General features: G+C 40.9%; 1 protein-coding gene across 1 annotated transcript in view; it reads right to left on the minus strand.

Annotated features, from left to right (window-relative positions):
• LOC113073293 (serine/threonine-protein phosphatase 6 regulatory ankyrin repeat subunit B-like) overlaps positions 1-25664 on the minus strand; it is a 74731-nt gene that overhangs the window by 14679 nt on the left and 34388 nt on the right. The window contains exons 11-25 of the mRNA XM_026246183.1: positions 24872-24973; positions 24076-24174; positions 23699-23827; positions 23470-23598; positions 23282-23398; positions 22407-22505; positions 15456-15656; positions 15279-15377; positions 14469-14672; positions 9396-9497; positions 9194-9292; positions 8898-9059; positions 5661-5768; positions 5386-5583; positions 474-680 (exon numbers count right to left, since the gene is read on the minus strand). Coding sequence (XP_026101968.1) covers positions 474-680; positions 5386-5583; positions 5661-5768; positions 8898-9059; positions 9194-9292; positions 9396-9497; positions 14469-14672; positions 15279-15377; positions 15456-15656; positions 22407-22505; positions 23282-23398; positions 23470-23598; positions 23699-23827; positions 24076-24174; positions 24872-24973 — 2055 coding nt within the window. The remainder of the gene's footprint in view (positions 1-473; positions 681-5385; positions 5584-5660; positions 5769-8897; positions 9060-9193; positions 9293-9395; positions 9498-14468; positions 14673-15278; positions 15378-15455; positions 15657-22406; positions 22506-23281; positions 23399-23469; positions 23599-23698; positions 23828-24075; positions 24175-24871; positions 24974-25664) is intronic.

Here is a 25664-nt window from a genome sequence, read left to right on the forward strand (position 1 = left end):
GTGTAAGCTCCGGTGAGAATATACTAGGTCATGGTCTGTCATGTTACAGAAAAACTTAATTTAAATTAACCATTGTGAAAATAAAACACTCTTAGAATTCTTCAGTAAAGATCCATACAATCAAATCATCTTATAATTTAGGTAAAACAATCTTCACATAAACCAATTTTAATAAATGTGCTTTTAATACAGTGTGTTGTGTATGATGGATGTACTGACATTTCAGTCTCCGTCAGTATCAGCTCTCAGTCTGAATAAGAGCCATTTGTTCATTTTGTTCAAGTTTTTAATTGCATTCATTTTCACAACAAATAAACAACTGGTAGTTAGAACATTTGGAAAAACCAAACAAATACACACACACACACACACACACAGAGAGAGAGAGAGAGAGAGAGAGAGAGAGAGAGAGAGAGAGAAAGAGAGAGAGAGAAAGAGAGAGAGAGAACAAACAGGGTATCAGTGAGTATGACCTTCTTGTCGTCCAGCAATTGGAGTATGTTCTTCTCTTGTCTGAGCAGGAAGATGACTGTTTTCTCATGGTTCTCCTGAGCAGCGTACTGCAGCGGTGTCCATCCGACATGACATTCGACACACACTGACGCTCCACTCTCAACCAGGATTGACACCACCTCCAGAAAGCCGGCTTTAGCTGCGTAATGCAGCGGTGTCAAGCCACTCTGAAAGACACAGCAGCTTTACTGCTCACAAGAATGCAGCTTTACTGCTCTGAATGCTGATATTTAAGTTTTACATTTCCAGTCATAGGTTTGGAATAATTCAGTTCAGTGTTTTTGAATGCTGCATTTATTCGTTTAAGAATAAAAACAGTTATAATGTGAAATATTATTACATTTTAAAATAACTGTTTTCTACGTGAATATATATATAAAAAAAAGATTTGTAATGTATCTTTGGCATTTTTATTTTATTTTGTTTTTAAAATATTTACATTTATATTTATACTTATTTCAGTTTCGTAATTTAAAGAATTTACTTACTTTGTTTCAGTTAGTCAACTATAATATGTATTAAAATTATAATATGTAATTAAATTAGAATTAATGTATTAAAATTAGCTTTTATTTTTATATTTCCAGTTTTTATTTAGTTTTAGTAATTTATTTATATTTTATATTTATATTTATATTTAATATTTTATTTATCTTTTATTTAAGACAATGTCTCCAAAAAAAAAATCCATTTAATATTTTATTTCAGCTTTATTTGAATACATTTTTGATACATTTAAGTTTAGTTAAAGGGATTGTTCACCCAAAAATATTTTTTTTATGTTTATCTGCTTACCCCCAGGGCATTCAAATATAGGTGACTTTGTTTCTTCAGTAACAAAAATTTTTTTGTTTCTTCACAAACTTACATTTTTAACTCAAACCAGTCTGTCAGTCATATAATGGACTCAGATGGGAATCATGGCTTTGAGAGTAAAAAAAAAAAAACATACAAAAACCAAAACCAAATTAAACCCTGCGGCTCATGACGATACATTGATGTGTAAAGACACAAATCTGTCGTTCTGTGCAAGAAACTGAACAGTATTTACATAGATTTTATTTTATTTTTTACCTGATTAGAGCTGAAGATCTTTGCCCGAATTCATAACACCTTAATTCATATCATTTTACACTGGCTCAGTCTTGCGTTCCGGTTTGCGCTCTGGTTTAAGTGGAAAATGAGCGGTAATGTGATGCATTTCGATTAGTGAGAGAAAGATGTGAAAATAGATGCTGAGGAGGTGAAACGGAGGCTTGCCTCTGGCAATTACGTTTTGGTTGCCCCAGCAACTAAAGCAAAGACTGAGGTGTGGAAAAGTTTTGACCATGTACATGATGAGAATAATGAGACAGTGGGTTATGTTGCTGGATGCACCATAAGTGAGCGCAGGAACGTGCTGAAACCATCTACAATGGATTCAGTCATTTTCCTCCACAAAAACCATGTAGCCTAATATACGCGAGTATATAGGCCAATGTTGGCATTATTATTATTATTTTTTTTTTTTATAAAATTACAGCTGCTAGTGGCGACTGAAGCAAATCCAGTGGAGTCTTTATCTTGATTTTGTCATCTTAATTTAGAATTTATCTTAATTTAATTTGTTATGAAAGACTTATTTTATTGGCGGGGTGGCCTATTTATAGTCTAAGTGTATGCCTATGCCTATTTACATTTACATTAATTCATTTAGCAGACACTTTTATCCAAAGCAACTTACAGATGAAGAAAGTGGAAGCAATCAAAAACAACAAAAAGAGCAATGATATATAAGTGCTATAACAAGTCTCAGTTAGGTTAATACAGTACAAGTAGCATGGGATTTTAACTAATATAATAAATAAAAAGAAAACAGATAGAATAAAATAATAAAAGAATAGAGCAAGCTAGTTAGATGTCTTTACACATACATATACAATTGCATAATAAATGAAAAGAAAATAGAATACAGAAAGATTAGAAAGGTAGTTAGATTTTTTAAAGAATAGAAATAGAATAGTGAGTGTTAAAAGTTAGAGGGTCAAATAAAGATGGAAGAGTTGGGTTTTAAGCCGATTCTTGAAGATGGCTAAGGACTCAGTTGTTCGGATTGAGTTGGGGAGTTCATTCCACCAGAAGGGAACATTTAATTTAAAAGTCTGTAAAAGTGACTTTGTGCTTCTTTGGGATGAATCAAGCGATGTTCACTTGCAGAACGCAAGCTTCTAGAGGGCACATAAGTCTGAAGTAACGGAATTTGGGTAAATGGGTGCAGAGCCAGTGGTAGTTTTGTAGGCAAACATCAATGCCTTGAATTTTATGCGAGCAGCTATTGGAAGCCAGTGATAAATAAATTGATAAACAGAGGTGTGACGTGTATTCTTTTTGGCTCATTAAAAATTTATCTTGCTGCTGCGTTCTGAATTAATTGTAAAGGTTTGATAGAATTGGCTGGAAGAACTGCCAAGAGGGCATTGCAATAGTCCAGCCTGGACAGAACAAGAGCTTGAACAAGGAGTTGTGCAGCATGTTCCCAAAGAAAGGGCTTGATCTTCTTGATGTTGAATGAAGCAAATCTGCAGGATCGGACCGTTTTAGAAATGTGGTCTGAGAAAGTCAGCTGATCATCAATCATAACTCCAAGGCTTCTAGCTGTTTTTGAAGGAGTAATGGTTGATGTGCCTAACTTGATGGTGAAAGTGTGATGGAACGATGGGTTTGCTGGAATCACAAGCAGTTCTGTCTTGGCAAGGTTGAGTTGAAGGTGATGGTCCATCATCCAGGAAGAAATGTCAGTTAGACAAGCTGAGATGCGAATAGCTACCGTCGGATCATCAGGATGGAATCAGAGGTAGAGTTGAGTGTCATCAGCATAGCAGTGGTATGAAAAGCCATGTTTCTGAATGACAGAACCTAATGATGCCATGTAGACAGAGAACAGAAGTGGTCCAAGAACTGAGCCCTGAGGCACCCCAGTAGTTAGATGTTGAGACTTGGACACCTCACCTCTCCAAGATACTTTGAAGGACCTATCTGATAGGTAAGACTCAAACCATTGAAGTGTTGTTCCTGAGATGCCTTTCGCCAGTAGCGTTGATAGGAGGATCTGGTGGTTAACCGTGTCAAAAGCAGCGGACAGATCAAGCAGTATAAGTACTGAAGATTTGGATTGTGCTCTTGCCAGTCTTAGAGCTTCAACAACTGAGAGCAAGGCAGTCTCACTTGAATGTCCACTTCTGAAGCCAGATTGGTTGCTGTCAAGGAGGTTGTTGTGTGTGAGAAATGTAGAGACTTGTTTGAACACAGCTCGTTCAAGTGTTTTTGCAATAAAAGGAAGAAGGGAAACTGGTCTGTAGTTCTCTAAAAGAGATGGGTTGAGGTTGGGTTTCTTAAGTAGTGGAGTTATACGTGCCTGTCTAAATGATGAGGGAAAAACACCAGTGTGGAGGGAAGTGTTGATGATGTGAGTGAGTGCAGGTACAACTTCAGGAGAAATGGCTTGAAGGAGATGAGATGGAATTGGATCAAGCGGGCAAGTTGTAGGGTGATTAGAAAGGATGAGTTTTGACACTTCTGCCTCAGAGAGTGAAGAGAAGGATGTAAATGAGTGTAAGTTTGCTGGTGATATGAGCTTGACTGATTGTGGTATGGAAAATTGTGCACTAATGTGTTTAATTTTATTCTATTTAGAGTGCAAAGATGTTACGATGTTACAGAAGACTTATTTTATTTCTTTGTTCCAACTTCCAATTGGCCTATAGCCTACATTAGTCATGAATATATTATGTTTAAATATGTATAAATTACTCATTCTTGACAAAAAGCAAAAGAGCTGTGTGTGTGTGCGCACATTTGAATTATGTAGGGCTGTAAACGGGTTCAGGGTTTTAAAAACCTGTCAATCAAAATGTACTTGTCAATCTCGGCCCGAAATCTGTCGGGCTCAGGTCATGTAGGGCCTAACTGTGTCGTCTTCTTCTTGCTCTATGGCAGATTGCAGACTTATAAGTGCTTTACGACCACCTATCTCTCAAATTGACCAATAGGCGCGTTTCTACTGTCGGGCCAAAAGCAGGCGTGCTACTGGGTTCCAGGGCCAGTTGCGTTTCCACTGTCACTTGTTTTTTGGCCAGATGAGAACCTTGGGCCTTTCATCACCTTTCATCATTTCAGAAAGCTAACAGCTAAAACACTAACATTAAAAACTTTTTAAAATAAGTTGAACTCAAAACTCACTTTCAGTCAGCAGGGAGTGTTTGAAATAACTTGATCTGATGTGGATTATAAATCACCATACAAGGCAGAAATATTTATAATATTTTGGACGCTAGGCATTAACATTACCATAGTAGCCTAAACATGGTAAATGCGTCTACTTGAAGAAATCAGACATCAGCTTCTTATCCTCCATCACAATCGTGCATTTATTTAGTAACATTTTATCTGTCATAAATCTTATAAGTCTTGTCTCATGACTTATTTCTAATTGTGACTACACACATTAATGTATCATCACGAGCAGCAGGGTTTAATTTGGTTTTGTTTGTGTATGTTTTTTAGACTCTCAAAGCCGTGATTATTATTCACGTCAATTATATGACTGTCAGACTACAAAGTCACCTACATCTTGGATGCCCTGGGGGTAAGCAGATAAACATCAAATGTAAATTTCTGGGTGAACTATCCCTTTAACAATAACAGCACTGCTTTGGTATCTCAGGAAATCTGCACACAGTTTGAGACACTATCTAGATCTCTTCTTATACTCTAGAGGAGACACATGTGAGATTACAAGGATCTTTTTCTCAAGAAACATCTGAGAAACATGAGACCAGCACAAGCATCCATGTTTCTGTGTGATTTTTCTTTGCATGGCAGGTTTCTTCTCACCGTGTCCTTGTGGTTGATCTCCGCTCCCTGTCCCAGCAGGACTCTCACCATGGCCACATGTCCATGTGCAGAGGCCAGATGCAGACAGGTACATCCGTGTTTGTCGGTCAGGTGCAGCAGAGATCCAGAGCGGCTGAGCAGCAGCCCAACCAAAGCCGTGTGTCCATTCTGAGCCGCCAGGTGCAGAGGAGTGGAGCCCTGAAACACACGATGGACGGTCAGAACCGCACTCAAACGTCATTCTTCAGACTGCAGCAGTCCTTCTGATCTCTTGCCTGAATGTTTGTCTCAGCATCGGCCTGAACACCAGGAGAATTCAGCAACAAGCGAACCATGTTTTCATGACCAGACTGAGCCGCCAGGTGCAGAGGAGTGTAACCTGACTGAACACACACACACACACACACACACACACACACACACACACACAATTCACAATCACTAATATGTACATTGTGGCTTTTGTTTCAGTAAAAGATAAATTACCTTAAGATATCAAGACTTATTTTGAGAGAATACATCTTAAAAGCACTTTACACTGCAAAGGTGTAATAAGTTTCATAAACAGAATAAGAAAAGTGCACTTGTATGTGCAATGTATGGAGGTGGCAAATGCATTTATTGTACAGTACACAGGAAATAATATTGTAGAAATATTATGAAATTAATGTTTTAATATTTTAAATATAAATGTATAAATATATATTATTTATATTACATGTATTATATATTTAATTAGAAAAACTACAGACTACACTAATATTTATGATAATATAACAAATAATCAATATAAGTATAAAACAAAAATTATTATGCACATTTTCAAATTTTACTGCTGCACTTGTTCTTTTTACCAAATTGAAAGCAGTTATACAATTTATTTAGAATAAACTATGACATTTAGTTTGTAAAAAGTTAGCTGTATAGCTCATGGTATGCGTCATATTTCTGTTTTTACGTTTTTTTGTAAAAGGTGTAAATGTACTGAAAACACACACACACACACACACACACACACAAAATAATTTTAAATAAAGGAAAAAATTTAATTAATGTTTTAAACCTTAAATGATAAATATATAATTATGTAATTATTTATTAAATGATTAATACAAATATTAGAAAATATAAATATATAACATAAGAAAATATACACTTTTATAATCATTTGCTTTTATTATTTTATGTTATACAGGATTTGGAAATGTGTAGATATTTATTTATTTCCATCCTTCCATCATCTTCCGCTTATCCAGGGCCGGGTCGCGGGGGCAACAGTCTAAGCAGAGATGCCCTGACTTCCCTCTCCCTAGCCACTTCCGGGAGACATAGTCCCTTCAGCGTGTCCTAGGTCTTCCCCGGGGCCTCCTCCCGGTGGGACATGCCTGGAACACCTACCTGGGAAGGAGTCCAGGAGGCATCCGAAATAGATGCCCTTGCCACCTCTGCTGGCTCCTCTCGATGTGGAGGAGCAACGGCTCTACTCTGAGCTCCTCCCGAGTGACCGAGCTTCTCACCCTATCTCCAAGGGAGCGCTCAGCCACCCTACGGAGAAACCTCATTTCGGCCGCCTGTATCCGGGATCTTGTCCTTTCGGTCATGACCCACAGCTCATGACCATAGGTGAGAGTAGGAATGTAGATTGACCGGTAAATCGAGAGCTTTGCCTTACAGCTCACATCCATCCCTCGTGCCTTGCCACCAAGGAGCTTTTTAACTACCTTTGTGACTTCAGCCCGGGTGATGGATGAGTTCTCCTCCGAGTCCCCAGCCACTGCTTCCTCAACGGAAGACAAGTCAGTGGGATTGAGGAGATCCTTGAAGTATTCCTTCCACCGCCCGACGATATTCCCAGTTGAGGTCAACAGGTGCCCATCTCTACTGTAAACAGTGTTGGTAGGGCACTGCTTCCCCCTCCTGAGGCGTCGAACAGTTTGCCAGAATCTCTTCGAGGCCAACCGATAGTCTTTCTCCATGGCCTCACCGAACTCCTCCCAGGCCCGATTTTTTGCCTCCACGACTACCCCGGCTGCAGTCTGCTTGGCCTGCCGGTACCTGTCAGCTGCCTCCGGAGTCCCACAAGCCATCCAGGCCCGATAGTACTCCTTCTTCAGCTTGACGGCATCCCTTACTTCCGGTGTCCACCACCGGGTTTGGGGATTGCCGCCTCGACAGGCACCGGAGACCTTACGGCCACAGGTCCGAGCAGCCACTGCAACAATGGAGGTGGAGAACATGGTCCACTCTGACTCAATATATCCAGACTCCCTCGGGATCCGGTCGAAGATCTGCCGGAGGTGGGAGTTGAAGATCTCTCTGACAGGGGGCTCGGCCAAATGTTCCCAACAGATCCTCACAGTATGTTTGAGTCTGCCGAGTCTGTCCAGCTTCCTCTCCCGCCATCAGATCCAACTCACCACCAGGTGGTGATCAGTTGACAGCTCCGCCCCTCTCTTCACCTGGGTGTCCAAGACATATGGCCGAAGGTCTGATGACACGACTACAAAGTCGATCATCGACCTCCGGCCTAGGGTTATTTTTATTTTCGGGTTATTTTTGAACATGGTGTTCATTATGGACAAACTGTGGTTAACAGAGAAATCCAATAACAGAACATCGCTCGGGTTCAGATCAAGGTGCCCGTTCCTCCTAATCACGCCCCTCCAGGTGTCTCTGTCACTGCCCACGTAGGCGTTGAAGTCCCCCAGTAGAACGACGGAGTCTGCAGTCAGAGCACTCTCCAGCACCCCTCCTAGAGACTCCAAGAAGGCCGGGTAGTCCGCACTGCTGGTTGGCCCGTAGGCACAAACGACAGTGAGAGACCTATCCCCGACTCGAAGGAGCAGGGAAGCGACCCTCTCATTCACCGGGGTGAACTCCAACACATGGCGGCTGAGCTGGGGGACTATGAGCAAACCCACTCCAGCCCTCCGCCTGTCAACATGGGCAACTCCAGAGTGGTAGAGAGTACAGCCTCTCTCAAGAAGTGTGGTTCCAGAGCCCAAGCTGTGTGTGGAGTTGAGCCCAACTATCTCTAGTCGGTAACTCTCGACCTCCCGCACAAGCTCAGGCTCCTTCCCCGCCAACGAGGTGACATTCGACATCCCTAAAGCCAGATTCCATGTCCAGAGATCGCGTTGTCGGGGGTCTCGCCTTCGCCTGTCGCCCGATATGCACCATGCACTATGCACCAGACCCTTATGCTCCCTCCTGCAGGTGGTGAGTCCACAGGAGGGATTTATTTATTTATTTATTTAAATTTGGTTGTTAAATTTCAGTGATTTCAATAACTTTTTACCTTTTTCTTTATAAAAAAAACCTGTACAAATTAATCTGTGTTATTATAATGACAATAACAAAGCTCTTGGGATTTACTCCCAGTGAAAACAAAACACAACCAAAATGTAAAACTGCAATGCAAAGCGAGCATCCCCCAAATGAAGAAATCAAATAAAAAATGCCTTGTTTTCTAACAGCCATGTTCTGCAGTGTATCTTGTTGTGTCATGTCACCTCAGCTAACAGCTGTTGTCTCTTCACATCGTCTTTGCCGCTGGCACTGTCGCTGTTAGAGGGAAATTCACTGCGTATTGTAGCTGGAACTTTAGTCAGGATTTCTCTCACGAAGTCCACCTGTCCGAAACAGGCTGCCACATGCAGAGCTGTCAAACCCGTCTAAACACACACACACACACACACACACACACACACACACAAAAACACTAATACAGAACACAACACAAACATTACAGCAGATTTTTGTTCTGCTTAACCTTTATAAGCAGAGGTCATGTGTTCACATGAAGCACCTTGGAGCTCTGGATCTTCAGTGAAATGCTGTCTTTCAGCACCTCCAGAATATGAGTGTGTCCATTCTTGGCAGCCAAATGAATTGCTGTCATGCCATCCTGAAAGGGTCAAAGGTCAATGTAAAGTTGCACTATTACGAAATTATCATTGTTCTTCATCGTGTTAAAATATCCTTTGTCACAATTTGTCTTTCTAACTCACGGTGTCCTCCTCTGTCACTGATGCTCCAGCGTCCAGAAGAACTTTCACTACCTCCGTATTACCACCAGCAGCAGCCAAATGCAGCGGGCACAAACCTTTAGCCTACCAAGTTAGAAAGAGCAGAAAATATGCTAATATTTTTTTATTTTTTTTTACCTGAAATAGAATAAAGTTTATGTTGTTTAAAAAAAACTTCTTATTTAACTTCATAAAATTCATTAAAATAAATATAAATAACACTATATAGATTTTTTAAAATATATGACCATAAAAGCATGATCATTACTTGAAAAAAGAAAAAAAAATATATATATATATACACATACACACACACACAATCATGACCAAAAATATCGGCATCTTTGGTAAATATGATCAAAGGAGGCTGTAAAAATTAATCTGCATTGTTTTTTTGTTTTTTTTTATTCTGTAATGATGAGCCAGAGATTCGGATCCAAATGCAGCGCTTTATTAAAGAATGGTCAAACAGGCAGAAACCAGGAATGGCATCAGGTGTGTCAGGGATAACCAGAGTCGAAACCAGAAACAAGCAGAGATCAGGGCAGGCAGCAGAGAATAGGAGTCAGAGTAATCATTCCAAAGCTCAAACACGGTAATGACAAACACAGGGAGAAATGCTCGGAAATGTTAGACAGGCTAAATAAGGCTTCGCAGTGAGTGAGAGTGATTGTGCTGCTTTTATGTGTGTGTAAATGAGGTGCAGGTGTGGCAAGGTGATTGTGATGCAGTGACTCATGGAGAATGTAGTTCAGGTGTGGTGCAACAGTATGGGAGCTGCTAGTGTCCAAGTGATATCTGGTGGTTGATGGGTGGAGTGGTCCTGAGTGGAGTGCCCTCTACTGAAGTTCACGGGCACTCCATCTAATGATCATGACAAAAAAAAAAAAAATCACTAAAAATCTAAATTTCTACTCTAAATCCCCCCCTCTCGAGCGGCTTCCAGATGCTCAAAACAATATAGGAGGGAGGTGGAGTGGAGGCCGAATAGGGGGAGGGATGGAGGGCCAGGTCCATGTGGATGTGCAGTGGCCGGGGACCGGGGCAGAGCAGGCGGAACTGGGCCTAACATGGAGCTCAGGAGCCTTTCCTGGACCTGACATGAGAAACAGGGGCCCTTCCTGGACCTGACAGGGGATACAGGGACCCGCCCTGAGCTTAACTCGGAAACAGGGCTTAACTCTGCAACAGGAACCCGCCGTGGTCCTAACTCGGGAACAGGGGCCCGCCGTGGTCCTAACTCGGGAACAGGGGCCCGCCGTGGTCCTAACTCGGGAACAGGGGCCCGTCGTGGGCCTAACTCGGGAACAGGGCTTAACTCTGGAACAGGGGCCCGTCGTGGGCCTAACTCGGGAACAGGGGCCCGCCGTGGGCCTAACTCGGGAACAGGGGCCCGCCGTGGGCCTAACTCGGGAACAGGGGCCCGCCGTGGGCCTAACTCGGGAACAGGTAACTCGGGAACAGGGGCCCGCCGTGGGCCTAACTCGGGAACAGGGGCCCACCAAGGCATAGCAGGTGGCGTGGGAGCCCACCAGGGCGGAGTAGAGGACCGGACAGACAGTGACTTGGTGGATGGCCTTCATGGCCATGACAGGATAGGATGAGAGTTCTGGAAGTTCGACTGAGACTTGGCGAGGCTCTGGTAGACCCGTGGGGACTTGACTTGGCTCATGGAGATCAACTGTGACTTGACTTGGTTCGTGGAGATCAACTGTGACTTAACTTGGCTCATGAAGATCATTGTTGACTTGACTTGGCTCGTGAAGATCATTGGTGACTTGACTTGGCTCGTGAAGATCATTGGTGACTTGACTTGGCTCGTGAAGATCATTGGTGACTTGACTTGGCTCATGAAGATCAACTGTGGTTTTACTTGACTCATGGGTGTTAATGGTGACTTGACCTGACTCTGGATGGTCAACGCTGACCTGACTAGACTCCTGAAGTTTAACTGTTGTTTCACTTGACTCTTGGGTGTTAGTGGTGACTTGACCTGACTCGGGAAGGTCGACGGGGACCTGACTTGACTCTGGAAAGTCGACAGGGACCTGACTTGACTCTGGAAGATCAACCGTGGCTGCCATCTTGCGCAGCGGCGCTGGGCTGGCGGCCATCTTGTGCAGAAACTCAGGTACAGGGACCATCGAACGGATAGGAGCTGGATACATTGGAGAAGTGGCCTCCTCAATTGTAAAGGGAGAGCCACAAAACTGCAACACAAAGTCAATAAACTGTCCCAGGGTCCAGCTAGGGTCTTCTTCTGGTAAACTTAAGCTTATCTTAGTGTCAAGACCACTCCAAAAACAGTCCTTTACCAGATCCTCATCCCCAGGCAAAAGGTGACTATACTGAATGAATTCCTCCACAAAGAGTTCAATTGGTTGGCCATCTTGAAAAATGGAGCAAAGCACACTTACAGGGTTGAATGAACTTTTAGCTGGCTCCATACCTGGTCTGGTGTTCAATAAAGCTGCTGGATCCTGGTTTGGCAAAGTCTTCTGTAATGATGAGCCAGAGACATTCGGATCCAAATGCAGCACTTTATTAAAGAATGGTCAAACAGGCAGAAATCAGGAATGGTGTGTCAGGGATAGCCAGAGTTGAAACCAGAAACAAGCAGAGATAGGGACAGGCAGTAGAGAATCAGAGTCTGAGTAATCAGACCAAAGATCAAACACGGTAATGACAAACACAGGGAGAAACGCTCTGAAATGTTAGACAGGCTAAACAAGACTTTGCAGTGAGTGAGAGTGATTTTGCTGCTTTTATGTGTGTGTAAATTATGTGCAGGTGTGGCAAGGAAATTGGCTGATGAATGACGTGCAGGTGTGGCAAGGTGATTGTGATGCAGTGACTCATGGGGAATGTAGTTCAGGTGTGGGTGCAACAGTATGGGAGGTGCTAGTGTCCAAGTGACATCTGGTGGTTGATGGGTGGAGTGGTCCTGAGTGGAGTGCCCTCTACTGAAGTTCACGGGCACTCAATCTAATGATCATGACAAAATCACTGAAATCTAAATTTCCATTGGATATAAAGAATTTAAAATGGGGGGAAACATAATTATGAAATTAATGTTTTTCTCAAATACACGTTGGACACAATTATTGGCACCCCTACTAAATATTTTGAGTAAAATATTTCTGAAGTATATTCCCATTCATATTCACAATTTTGAGCACTCCAGGGTGATTATGAACATGAAATTATCCAGCCATGGCTTCCTGTTTCACAGAAATATAAAAAGGAGGGAAAACAAAGCCCAAATTCACTTAATCATCCAACACAATGAGAAAAAACATATTAGTATATATAGTATATATTCCTGATGTGCAGCAAAGATAATTGAGCTTCACAAATTTGTGAAGTGGCTTTAAGAAAAGTGTTAGAGCAATGGAAATACGCAATTGCACCATCAGGGTAATAATGAAGAATTTACAATCAACAGAAAATGTTACACACTGCCTGGAAGAGGACGTGTGTCTATATCATCCTAATGCACGGTGAGGAGGAGAGTTTGAGTGGTTAAAGACTCTCCAAGGACCACAGCCGGAGAACTGCAGAATATACTTGTGTCTCGTGGTCAGAAAACTTTATAAAATGGTGAAACAGCACCTACATCACCTTATGTTGTTTGGGAGGGTTTCAAGAAAAATGATCCTAGCTCATCCAAAAACAAACTCCAGCATATTCAGTTATCAGCCATGACTGGATCTTCAGATGGGACTGGCTTCTGTGGTCAGATGAAACTAAAAGATGAGCTTTTTAGCAGCAAACACTAAAGATGGGTTTGGTGAACACCGAGATAAAAAATATCCCATGTGTACAATGAAATATACAGCTGTATATCGTTGGCCTGTATTTCTGCTGGAGGTCCTGGAAGTCTTGTTCAGACAAATGGCATCTTTGATTCTATCAAATACCAACAAATCAAAAATCTGTAAGTGACTGACTCTGTTAGAAATCTTATAATGGGCCATGTTTAGATCTTCCAACCGTACAATAATCCAAACACAAACCTCAAAAATGACACAAAAATGGGTCACTGGACACAAAACCAAGCTTGTGCTATGGCTATTCCAGTCCTTTGACCTGAACCCTACAGAAAATGAGAGGAGTGAACTGAAGAGGAGAAGCTGGGGATCTAAAGGGTCTGGAGTGATTCTGGATGAAGGAATGGTCTCTGATCTCTAACCTCATCAAGCATTATAGGAGAACATTTAGACTGTTAAACTGGCAAAGTACAAAGACCACGTCCCCTTTTTTGTGTATTCATGTGAGCAGAGGTTAGTCAAAAAACTGTTTTAGTGACGTCATTACTACAGGAACTAGATGTAGTCCAAACGGGTCGTTTTTTGTAGGCGAATTCTGTTAAATAAAATATCTCGCTTGGCATTGAACTTTGAGTATTAGAATTTTACAGATATAATTTATACTCTAACAACAACATTACACACTAACTAAAGTTTAAAACATGGGATCACAAAGAACGGGACCTTTAAAATAAAAGATCAAAAGGATTAACAATGCAGATTAATTTTCACAGCCTTCTTCGATTATATTTACCAAGGGTGCCGATATTTTTGGCCATGACTGTATATATATGTGTGTGTATATATGTGTGTGTGTGTGTATATATATATATATATAATGTTTATTTTTTTATTTTAGAAATAAATAGGCTATAGGCTACTGTCTTGTACTTATAAATTTGTGTCCCTGTCATTGGATTGCAATCGGCTAAGTGGAGTTCACAAGGATTTCAAGAACCTTGTATTAAGCATCTTCGTTTCAAGATAAAGACTAAGACTAAATCAAAAATGACTGTCAAAATTAATACTGGGCAACATATATAGTTTTTTTTACTGAGTTTAATTTGATTTAGAAAAATGTACATGGCCAAAATACTCAAAAGTTTTGTTCTAAAATGAATTAAACTAAATTCAACTAAAATAGAAAATGTAAATGGACAACATAAAAGAAATCTTCAAAATATTTACAATGGTATTCCAATGATACTAAACTAATTAAACATAAAATGGCTTTATACATCCTGACCTTGTTGTTGAGTGTGACCGGTCCTTGAGTAAACAGGAGCAGCTCTTTAATGACGGCCACACTGCCTTTAGCTGCAGCGATGTGTGTGCAGGTCGCTCCCTCCATGTTAGCTAGCTGGGCTAATTTTGGCTGGTGCCTCAGAAACAGCTTCACCACCTCTGAGTGATCGTTCTCCACCGCTAGATGAAGAGGAGTCTGATTTTGCTAAAACAACACACAGCAAACACCACTACATGACCCATGATGGCAGGATTACTGTCATTATTATCAGGATTGACACCACGAAAAGGTGCATTTACATTACTATAATAAGAAAATATACTAAATTATTTAAATATGAAATTATTACTATACAATCATGTATTAATTAAAACGTAAATAATTCTGAATTAAAGATATATAAATAATTTTTAAATATATTTTACAGTCTTTATGCTGAATTTTGAGCCGTTATAGAATAAACTTGCCTGTGTAAAGATTTATTATAAAATTATTATTTTTCATTTATTTACTTCACTTATTTCAAGTTCAATGTTGTAGTTCAATAACACAAAATAGTAGGATTATTATTATTATTATTATTATTATTATTGAAGTTCTGTCAGCTAAACAGCTACAAAGACTCAGACTTATAAAGAAAATATTGAAAATAACTGATCCTGTTTTACCTCAAACGTTATATAAACAGGTTTTATCATAACTTAAGGTTTATATTTTAAGATGTAAACCTTGTTTTAACATATTTTAAGGTTTATTGTGGTATCACTTTACATTAAGTTTTTATTTATTCATATTAGTTAATGCACTCACAATATCTGTGGCAGTGATGTCAGCTTTCAGGTTTAACAGGCTGCTGCAAACATCCAGCTGTCCACTGAAGGCTGCCAAATGCAGCGGCGTCTGCTTTTTCTGTAAAACAGAGCTGTGCAGTTTAATATCTCTGGGTTTAAGATCATATTTTATCAGCACAGAGCTTTCAGTTCTTACCAGAGAGAGAGCATCAACACTGGCCTGATGGGTCTCCACCAGCAACCTGACGAGCTGCGCCGAGCCGCTCTGAGCGCTGAGGTGCAGAGGCGTTAGGCCCAGTTTGGTCTTGCTGTTCACAAAGGCGTTATGGGCCAGCAGGATGTCCACAATGTCTTGATGACCTTGCTCTGCTGCCAGATGAATGGCGGCCTTCCCCTCCTGATGAGATTTCATATAAATCCTCAATACATTATTTTTGAAGCAGTTCTTCAGGACACAGATATTCAGAGATTCAGATTCATAAAAAACCTACAACTGAAAGTCACAAATGCTATTGTATAACAAAAATGTTATATACTGTTTGTATATATATATGTATATATATATCAGGGGTGTAACGATACGCGTATTCGTATTGAACCGTTGTTAGGCTACTCAGTCCGGCACTCGCTCACTCAGTACACGATGATGGCTTGTTGCAAAATGGCCAATGCGTTTAACAGACCAGAAATAGAAGATCCTCCAATAACCAACAGGTCTGGTGTTTGGGTGCACTTTACCAATCGATCGGGGCATCCAAACAAGCACGGAAATCAAAATGGACTAGTACTGTACTGTGTCGGAATTTCCTGAGCAGTACGATACAATTAACAGGCCTGCACGTTATTAGATAGAAGAACTGTTATAAATAGAACGTATGCACGGGCAGTTTTGAAAACTCAACCTACTTTGCTCTTGGCATAGTGCAGCGCAAATCGCGTTGTATCTGAAGGGCAACGCTGAGCCCAGGGTCCAGCGCCGCGCATGCCACGTCCTGTGAGAAAGACCCTTTAACCATTTTGCAAGGAGCCTTCAGCGCGTACTGAGTGAGCAAGCGCCTTACTCTGTAGTGGAAAACGCAGGTTTTGAGAACATGCTTAATGTAATTGAGCCCCGTTAGCCTACAATATTCCATCATGAGCCCATTTCAGCCAGACCGTAATTCCTCCTTTGTTCCAAAAAACATAAACCCTATAGAGAACCAATTGAGTAAAAACACACTCAATATAAAGAGTTATAGAGTTCCATATAAAAAGTTACATCTTTGTATTTGTTCATAACTACTACAACAATATAACATTTTCATTTATTTTTATAAGGAGCTGTTTTTGTTTTATACAGTATGCTGCTAAGAAAACACCATAGAAGATGGGTAAAGAATAGCTCCATCGTTGTTCAATGTAAAAAACAAAACAAAAAACATACTTTGTTAGTTTTAATAAATAATTATTTTTTTTTTAAATAAAGGAAATTTATCTGCCGATTTTTTCTTTTTGCTGTATCTAAAACGTACCGAACCGAACCGTGACACCAGTGAATCGTATCGAACCGAACCGTGAATTTTATATATATACAGAAACCTGATTCCAAAAAAGTTGGGACACTTTACAAATTGTGTATAAAAATAGAATATAATGATGTGGAAGTTTAAAATTTTTATATTTTATTCAGAATACAACATAGATGTTTAAACTGAGAAAATGTATCATTTTAAGGGGAAAATAAACTGATTTTACATTTCATGGCATCAACACATCAACACATCTTAAAAAAGTTGGGACAAGGCCATGTTTACCACTGTGTGGCATCACCTCTTCTTTTTATAACAGTCTGTAAACGTCTGGGGACCGAGGAGACAAGGTGCTCAAGTTTAGGAATATGAATGTTATCCCATTCTTTCAGTCGGTCACTCTCAATGTCATGTCGGCTTCGATAGACCAATCTACAATCTACTTCGAGTGTAAACTAAACGAGCCAATGCACATTGGCATGCAGTTATTGCATCAAGCTGCAACTGATCACAGCGTGAGCATAAGACGTAAGCAGGGGCAATGCATACCAGATTTTCGTTCGGAGTTGAGCGACAACATCGTTCTGCACCAGTATCTTCAAGTGAGTTACGAGTTCAACGCACTCTTGGAAGCTTCCGGTATTGGCGGTACGGCACTTCAGCGGCGGCCGTTCTGTGTGGAGTGGGTTGTGCGGCCAATTCCCCTGTGCGCCTCAGCACTAAAAAAAGCATTTCCCTAAAAAAGCATTTACTCTAAAAGAACTTCACCGGTGGGACTTTATAAAGATGACGGATCGTCCTTATAAGGTTGCAATTCACCTGTTTCTGGATGCGGTTGTTACCTGGCACCCGGTGATGGTCACGATCACTGCCTCACGTGTCTGGGCATTAAACACACTGAGTTGACTTACGTGGATGACTCATGTTCCCACTGCAGGAAGATGACCATTTCAGAGCTGCAGACCAGGCTTTGCCAACTCCAGCGGGGCAGAGCTCCATTGCCTCTGCTGAGATCTAAGGCTCTTCCTGGAGGCTGCCAGGTGAAAACTACTTCCGGAAGTAACACAGATGGTTTGAGGGTTACAGGGATAGAAAACCCACCAGGGAACCAACATCTGAGGGCCCATCTGTGACAATTGCGACCCAGTAAGACACGGGGAGAGAGAGATCCAAAAGCAGGTATGTTTAATTAGGTAATCGAAAGAATAATCCAACAAGCCGGGTCAAAACCAGAAGACAATCCAAAGTAAAACAAACAGGGAAGGAACAGGAATGGGAACTCGGAAGACGAGGAATCTCAGAGGACGAGAAGATTGGGATCACGAAAGGAATTCTAGTGCCTATGGTGAAGTGCCTAAGGGGAAGTGGGCCCACTAGTGGACACCCAGGGAAACGGACACTAGACAGCTATGCTTTGCCTCTTCGGCGACACAGTTTACAGCTTTGTCCAGCAGTTCTCAAATGCACAGAAGCAGACAAAAGGCGATCCAACACATCCTGCCCTGGAGGCCAGCTTCTGCCTCCACCTATCCGCAGCTGTGAGTAGTTCAAGAGTGTCAACAAAGGCCCTAATCAAGCACCCTATGCCAATCTGTGGAACCAGGTGAGCCTTGCACCCCACACTCTCACCCCTCTCTGGCCCGCTCACAAACCACCTTAGTAGGGTGTTCGCATTTGCAACTATCTCAATGATTATCTCATACTAGAACAGTCTCGGGATCAGTTGTGGGAGCAGAGGGACCTTTGAGTCTTCGGGTCAACTGGGAAAAGAGCAAACTCTCCACGACGCAGAGTTTCTCTCTTCTCAGTATGGAGTTAGATTTGGTCAAACAGACAGCATGCCTCACAAAGCAACATATGCAAATTCGTTCAAGGGCAGGATGGAGGTTCCACTGAAACCATTTCAGAGGCTCCTGGAGCATATGGCTGCTGCAGTGGCACTTACTCCACTAGGGCTATTGCATATGAGACTGCTTCAGCACTGGCTCCATGGCCGAGTCCTGAGGTGTGTATCTTCATTTGCATATCAATTACCTAGAGTTGTTAGTAGTACACCTTGCCTTGGACCATTTCAAAGGGCACTTTGATGCAAGCACATGATGGTCCGAAAGGACAAAACAGCAACTGTTGCATACATCAACCAATAAGGTGGTCTGCGCTCCTGTCGCATGTCACAACTCGCCCGCCACCTCCTCCTTTGGAGAAAGTTCAGAGGTCACTTCATGCCATTCACATTTCATGCCATTCACATTCTGGAGAGTGGCGGCTCCATCCCCAGGTGGTCCAGCTGTTTGGAGACATTTTGAAGCTGCTGTAGACCAGTTTGTTCTCCAGAGACCTCTCACTGCCAGTTGTTCTACTTCCTGACTGAGGGAACATTCGGCATGGGTGCACTGGCACACAGCTGGCCACGGGGTCTCCACAAGTATGTGTTTTTCTCCCAGTGATCCACTGTGCAACGACACTGTGCAAGCTCAGGGAGGACGTAGAGCAGGACCACTCAGACCTGGTTCCCTGAACTAGTGCTCCTTGCGACACTCCCTCCCTGGCAGATTCCTCTGAGGAAGGATCTACTGATTCAGAGACAGGGCACCCTATGGCACCCACGTCCTGACCTCTGGAAACTTCATGTCTGGTCCCTAGACAGGACTTGGAGGTTCTAGGTGATCTACCCCAAGAGGTAGTTGATGGCATCACTTCGGTGAGAGCACAATCTATGAAACACGCTTATGCCTTGAAGTGGAACCTTGTCATAGAGTGGTTTTCTTCTTGTCCAGAAGACCGCTGAATAAGCACAATCAGGGTTGTGCTTTCCTTTTTGCAGCAAGGGTTGGAGCAAAGGCTGTCTCCCTCCATCCTCAAAGTCCAGGTTGGTGCAATTGTTGTGTAACATGACCTTGTAGAAGGGAAGTCGGTGGGTAAGCATGACCTGGTCATCAGGTTCCTTAGAGGGGCCAGGAGGTTAAATCCTTCCCGGCCCCCTAAATACCCTCTTGTGACCTGTCTCTAGTGCTTAAAACACTACAGCAGGGCCCTTTTGAGCCTTTGCACTCAGTCGAGCTAAAGTTTCTTTAAAAAGATATTGCGTAGCTTGTCGATGATCTTTGGCTCTGTCTATACATCTGAAAGCACATGATGGAGATTTACTTTTAATCTCAGAATCGGGTTTACTGATGAGATGCGCATGACAAATCACATGCGATTTATAGTGAAGCCCTTGTTTATTGATCATAAAGTACAAAGTAGATGAGGAAAACTAGGATGCCAGGTTTATTTTAAGAGCTGCCATTACTGTCTAGAGTTTGGGGAATGGTGCACTGTGATTGGTTGAGCAGATATATCACATTCTGCAGAGAAGGGAGACTGGCGTTTGTCGCCGTTTACTCCCTTTTTTTCCAAACATGAACTAATAACTCTGCGAATATCGAATTTTGCGTAAAATAAAAAAATTACTTTTCAGTACTAACCAGATACAATATTGATATTAGCGGAAATTCTACGTTTTTAAACATTTATGACATTTTGTAACCAAACTCTTGACTCTTGACAATTTTTATTGCAAATTAATACTGTTACTATGTTACAAGTTTTTTGGTGTATGCATGAACATGCCATGGTAAATACAGCAATTACTAAAAAATAACTATTACATATTGCAATATTACGATAATTTAGGGGTGTAACTGTTCACAAAATTCACGGTTCGGTTCGATACGATACAATGATGTCCCGGTTCGGTTCAGTTCGGTACGTTTTAGATACAGCAAAATGTAAAAACATCTCAACTTTTCAGAATGCCGCAAGCGCACCGAGGGTCATGTGACAAGAACTAACCAATCAGCTTCATCCTTTCCCGTAACAACGTTGAAAGCTCAGCCAAGATGAAGGAACAGCTGATCATAGTTGTATATGGATTGCAATTTTGAAATAAATTTAGTAGCAGAGCTAGCCTACTGCAAGCGATTTTTAGAGCTGCAAATCCATTTATCCTTTGCTGAAATTTCAGCATCTTCATGGAGAGAGCACGTCATTGTTGCTTAGCAAAGGCAGACGCCTCAGGGGCGCTTCTGCCCTAGCGCTTTGGAAAGGAGGAGAAAGACGCGCCTAGCGTTTTCCACGCGTTTTTAGGCGCAATATGTGAACGGCCCCTAAGGCGCTCGCTCACTCAGCACGCGCTGAAGGCTCGTTGCAAAATGTCTAATGCATTTAACAGACCAGAAATAGAAGATCTAGATGTTTGGGTGCACTTTGGATTCCCTGTAAGCTTTAATGGTGATGATAGAATGAATGGTAAATATAATGTAAATGTAACGTAAATGTAGCCTACCAATCGCGGCAGTGATGTCTTTTGCCCTGTTTGAGTCAGTTGGAAATGTCTGTCTAAATGTCTGCCGGCAGCCATATCACCCTGGAGCCCAAGACCGGTTGCCCACTGAAGCTAAGCAGGGCTGAGCCTGGTCAGTACCTGGATGGGAGACCTCCTGAGAAAACTAGGTTGCTGCTGGAAGAGGTGCTAGTGAGGCCAGTAGGGGGTGCTCACCCTGTGGTCTGTGTGGGTCCTAGCGCCCCAGTGTAGTGATGGGGACACTATACTGTCAACAAGCACCGTCCTTCGGATGAGACGTTAAACCGAGGTCCTGACTCTCTGTGGTCATTAAAAATCCCAGGATGTCTTTCGTAAAGAGTAGAGGTGTAACCTCGGCATCCTGGCTAAATTCGCCCATTGGCCTCCGACCATCATGGCCTCCAAACAGTCCCCATATCTGCTGATTGACTTCATCACTCTGTCTCCTCTCCATCAGTAAGCTGGTGTGTGGTGGGCGTTCTGGCGCAATATGGCTGCCGTCGCATCATCCAGGTGGATGCTGCACACTGGTGGTGGATGAAGAGATACCCCTTGACTATGTAAGCGCTTTGAGTGTCTAGAAAAAGCACTATATAAATGTAAAGAATTATTATTATAAATGCTGCGGACATAGTTTGTTGCGTGTATGTTTCTCCTTTTTTTCGGTGATGTCGGCGTAAATGAGTTGACATGTTTCAAGTATTCCCGCTGGTGTTTTTTTTTTTTTTTTTGTATTGCCGCTGGTGTACCCTATTGTCATGTAGCAGATGTGACATACCGTTGTTTTTTTATCCACCACTCTCTTGCCATCACCATTATAGCTTACAGGGAATCCAAAGTGCACCCAAACACCAGACCTGTTGGTTATTGGAGGATCTTCTATTTCTGGTCTGTTAAACGCATTGGCTATTTTGCAACGAGCCTTCAGCGCGTACTGAGTGAGCGAGCGCCTGACTGAGTAGCCTAACATAAACATATAAGTTGGTGTTTTTTTCTTCTTCGGGGGTGTCAGGGGCGCTGCCTGTTACGTAGTTTGGGTTATTGGGCTACCTTGTTGAACGCATAACATTATATTTCACTTTTTTTTTTTTTATATAATTAATTAGTCCAACGAACCGGTCGGTACATAATGCGTACCGCGTACCGAACCGAAAGCCTCGTACCGAATGGTTCAATACGAATATGCGTATCGATACACCCCTAATAATTAATAAAAACTAATTCATAACAGTAAATAGCACTGATCCAAACGCATCAGAAATAAGCCGCTTCAGTAATTAATCGTCTCTCTAACCTCATCAAACACATCCACTCTAGCATTGTTCTGCAGCAGGATCTTCACGACCTCTGTGTGACCCTGCTCTGCAGCCAGTAGCAGCGGTGACCAGCCGTTCTGTAAGACACATATGAACACACACCAACAATTAAACACACAGACAGACAGACACTTACACACTAATGGACCAAACTGCTTACAGTGGAGCTGTAATATGTATGCATCATATTTAAAATAAAATAAAATATTGGATGAAATACATCGTAAATAAAATTAGACATGTTGCCCTGGCAACTAACTGAAATAACTTAAAAGTTAAGCACTAAAATGACTAACTGGGTAAAACAAAAATAAAACGAAACCTAAAAATAGATCAAATAAAAATGATTTAAACTTAAACAGTATTTAAAAAAATACATTTAAAAAAAACTCAACATAAAACTATTAAAAAAATATTTGGTAAAACTAAATCAAATATAATACTAATATTAGATGAAAACTAAATAAATTAGATGTGTTGCCTTGGTAACTAACTGAAATAATTTTAAGTTGAAGCACTACAATTACTAACTGGAAATAAATGACTGAAATGGAAATAAAACTAAAATATAAAAATGTAATAAAACATAATAAAAATCTAAAAATAGATTTAAAAAATATTTTTTTATTTTTTCATAAACTTTTTTTTTGACAAAAGCACATAACAAAATTAAAATGTAACATTAAAATATAAAGATAAAACCTAATTAAAAAATAATAATAACTATAATAGTTTAAAACTATATTACAAAATGAAACCCTGTGTGGGGGAAAAGAAAACATTTGAGTCTATTCAGTGTCGGATCACTCCGAGATCTTTCTGAGATGTGAGGCAGATTCTTTGTTGATTGTACCTTGGCGTGTTTGTTGATGGCGGTCTGGAGCTGGTTGGAGGGGACGTTACTGAGCATCTCCTGAAGAACGGCAGTGTTTCCCACCCTGGCGTTGTAATGAAGAGGTGTCTCTCCACTCTGAACAAACAACAGGTTCACAATACCAGTTTTATGTGAAAATGTCTGTTGTTGAACAGCACAAGACCCACCTGTCGGGTGACAGCGGTGACGTCAGCATGATGCTCCATCAGGATCTTGATGATGCGGGTGTCCTCGTCCACCTGATGCACGGCATCACTCCTGAGCTCGGCTGCCAGGTGCAGCGGCGTCTCGCCCTTCTGCAGGGGGCACCAAACACAACAAAATCATGCTGGGATTCATATGTCTCTGGTGCTTTTGTAGTTTATAAAGTCGTTCTCTTTGATCTGTGAGTCTAACCTGGTTCCCTTCACGCACACAGAGCTCTGCCTCCTGACTGCTTCTCTCATTGCTCAGAGAGTTTAAAATCTCCTCCACCACGTGAGCGTGACAGTGACGTACCGCAACGTGGAGAGGGTTTTCACCAACCTATAACCGAGCATAATCAATCGGTATTAAACAATACAATAAAAAAAAAACAGAACACATACATATTTTAATATAGACATCATTTACTTACCCTCATGTCATTTCACTTACATAATAATTAATATAATATTAATAAGTACATTTTATAAAATAATAAAATCGTATAATTTCTTATTTAATTTGCTGTTTTTGTATTTTCTCACTTTAAAATACAGTATTTTTCCAGGACTAAATGTTTGAAAAAGTACCTTAGATTTCCAGGTCACATCTCCGCCCTCCTGGATCAGCGCTCGTATCATCTGCAGAGCACCGTGACGCGCGGCTACATGCATAGCGCTCTCTCCGTTCTGAGCAGAGAGGAAAATTCTGTTTTAAAGGGATACTCCACCCCAAAATTTTTATTTTGTCATCAGTCACTTACTCCCATGATGTTCCAAAACCATAAAAGCTTTGTTCGTCTTGGAACACAATTGAAGATATTTTGGATGAAAACCGGGAGGCTTTTGTCTGTCCCTTTGACTGCCAAGTAACTTACACTGTTAGGTCCCACAAAGTAGTCAAAATAGTCCATCTGCCATCAGTGGTCGAGGTCGAGGCTGGTCGAGTAATTGGAAATGAGCGACACCTGCGCAACTCACCGGTCTCGAATGTAACAATATAAAACATTTGTAGTACGGGAAGAAGGAGGCGGTCATTTAAATAAAACTTCAATAACAAAATAAACACAAAACAGAGTGACAGCCCCTCGCGGACGACTACCGCGCACAAACAAAACCAAAACACAAAATAAAACCCAGGCTTGGTTGTTTCTCGTCCTTTATTGTCGTAACTCCTCTTTTATGCTTATGGAGCTCTTCCATGGGACTCGAGACTCATTTCCAATTACTCCACTGGCCTCGACCCGTTCCCATGGCTCTCGACCCCGCCCCACTCGTCACAGTGATTAATTAAAATTTTTTAGATAAAATTTTCATTTCAGAGTGGAGTAATCCTTTAATGTCTCTGTTAACACAGTGAAGCGGTGACGCTCCTCTTCTGACTGACCTCCTGCTCTGCGTTCACATCGGCTCCGCTCTTCAGAAGCATTTCAGCCACCTGTTCACCTTCCTTCACTCTGGCTGCGATGTGCAGAGGGGTTTCCCTCGCCTTTATAAAAGATACACACATGAACCAATGGTTTCCTTTCATTCACTGTAAACTTTTATAAACTCATAAAACATCCTGGCGAATAAAAATTACTCTATAAGATCTTATAATAAGGCTCTATTTGTTAATAATGAACGACCGTTCTAAAGTGTATATTAATTTTAGTTAATGTTAATTTCAATATTTACTAATAACAGTATTATTTTAGAATCATTGATATACTATAATGGTTTTATTAATATTTTTAATTAGCTTTTATTATTATGTTTTCTGTTTTAATTTACATTTTGTATTGTTTTAGTCATTTTGTTTTGTGCTTGTTATTTTATTATCATTATTCAATTTTCAGTTTAGTTTTAGAAATTAGTATTAAAACTTTTTTTTATTTAGTATTAAATTAAGTTTTTAAATATATTGTATATCTGTTAACAGTTTTTTTCCAACTAACAACATGTTACAGTAGTTTATGAATGTATGCGTTTATATTTTTTTCAATTTCAGTTTGTTATTTTAGTAAATCAATAAGAAATGTTGCTTTGTTAACTATCTGAAAATATTATTCATTTTATTATTGTTATTATTATTATTATTGTATTATTAATTTTTATTTTTTAAAATACATATTTTTAAATTTTATTTCAGTCAATGTTTATTTTATTTAATTATTATTTTTATGGTTTAGTTTTTCGGG

This window comes from Carassius auratus, unplaced genomic scaffold (assembly GCF_003368295.1).
Source record: "Carassius auratus strain Wakin unplaced genomic scaffold, ASM336829v1 scaf_tig00011797, whole genome shotgun sequence".
Classification (NCBI taxonomy): Eukaryota; Metazoa; Chordata; class Actinopteri; order Cypriniformes; family Cyprinidae; genus Carassius; species Carassius auratus.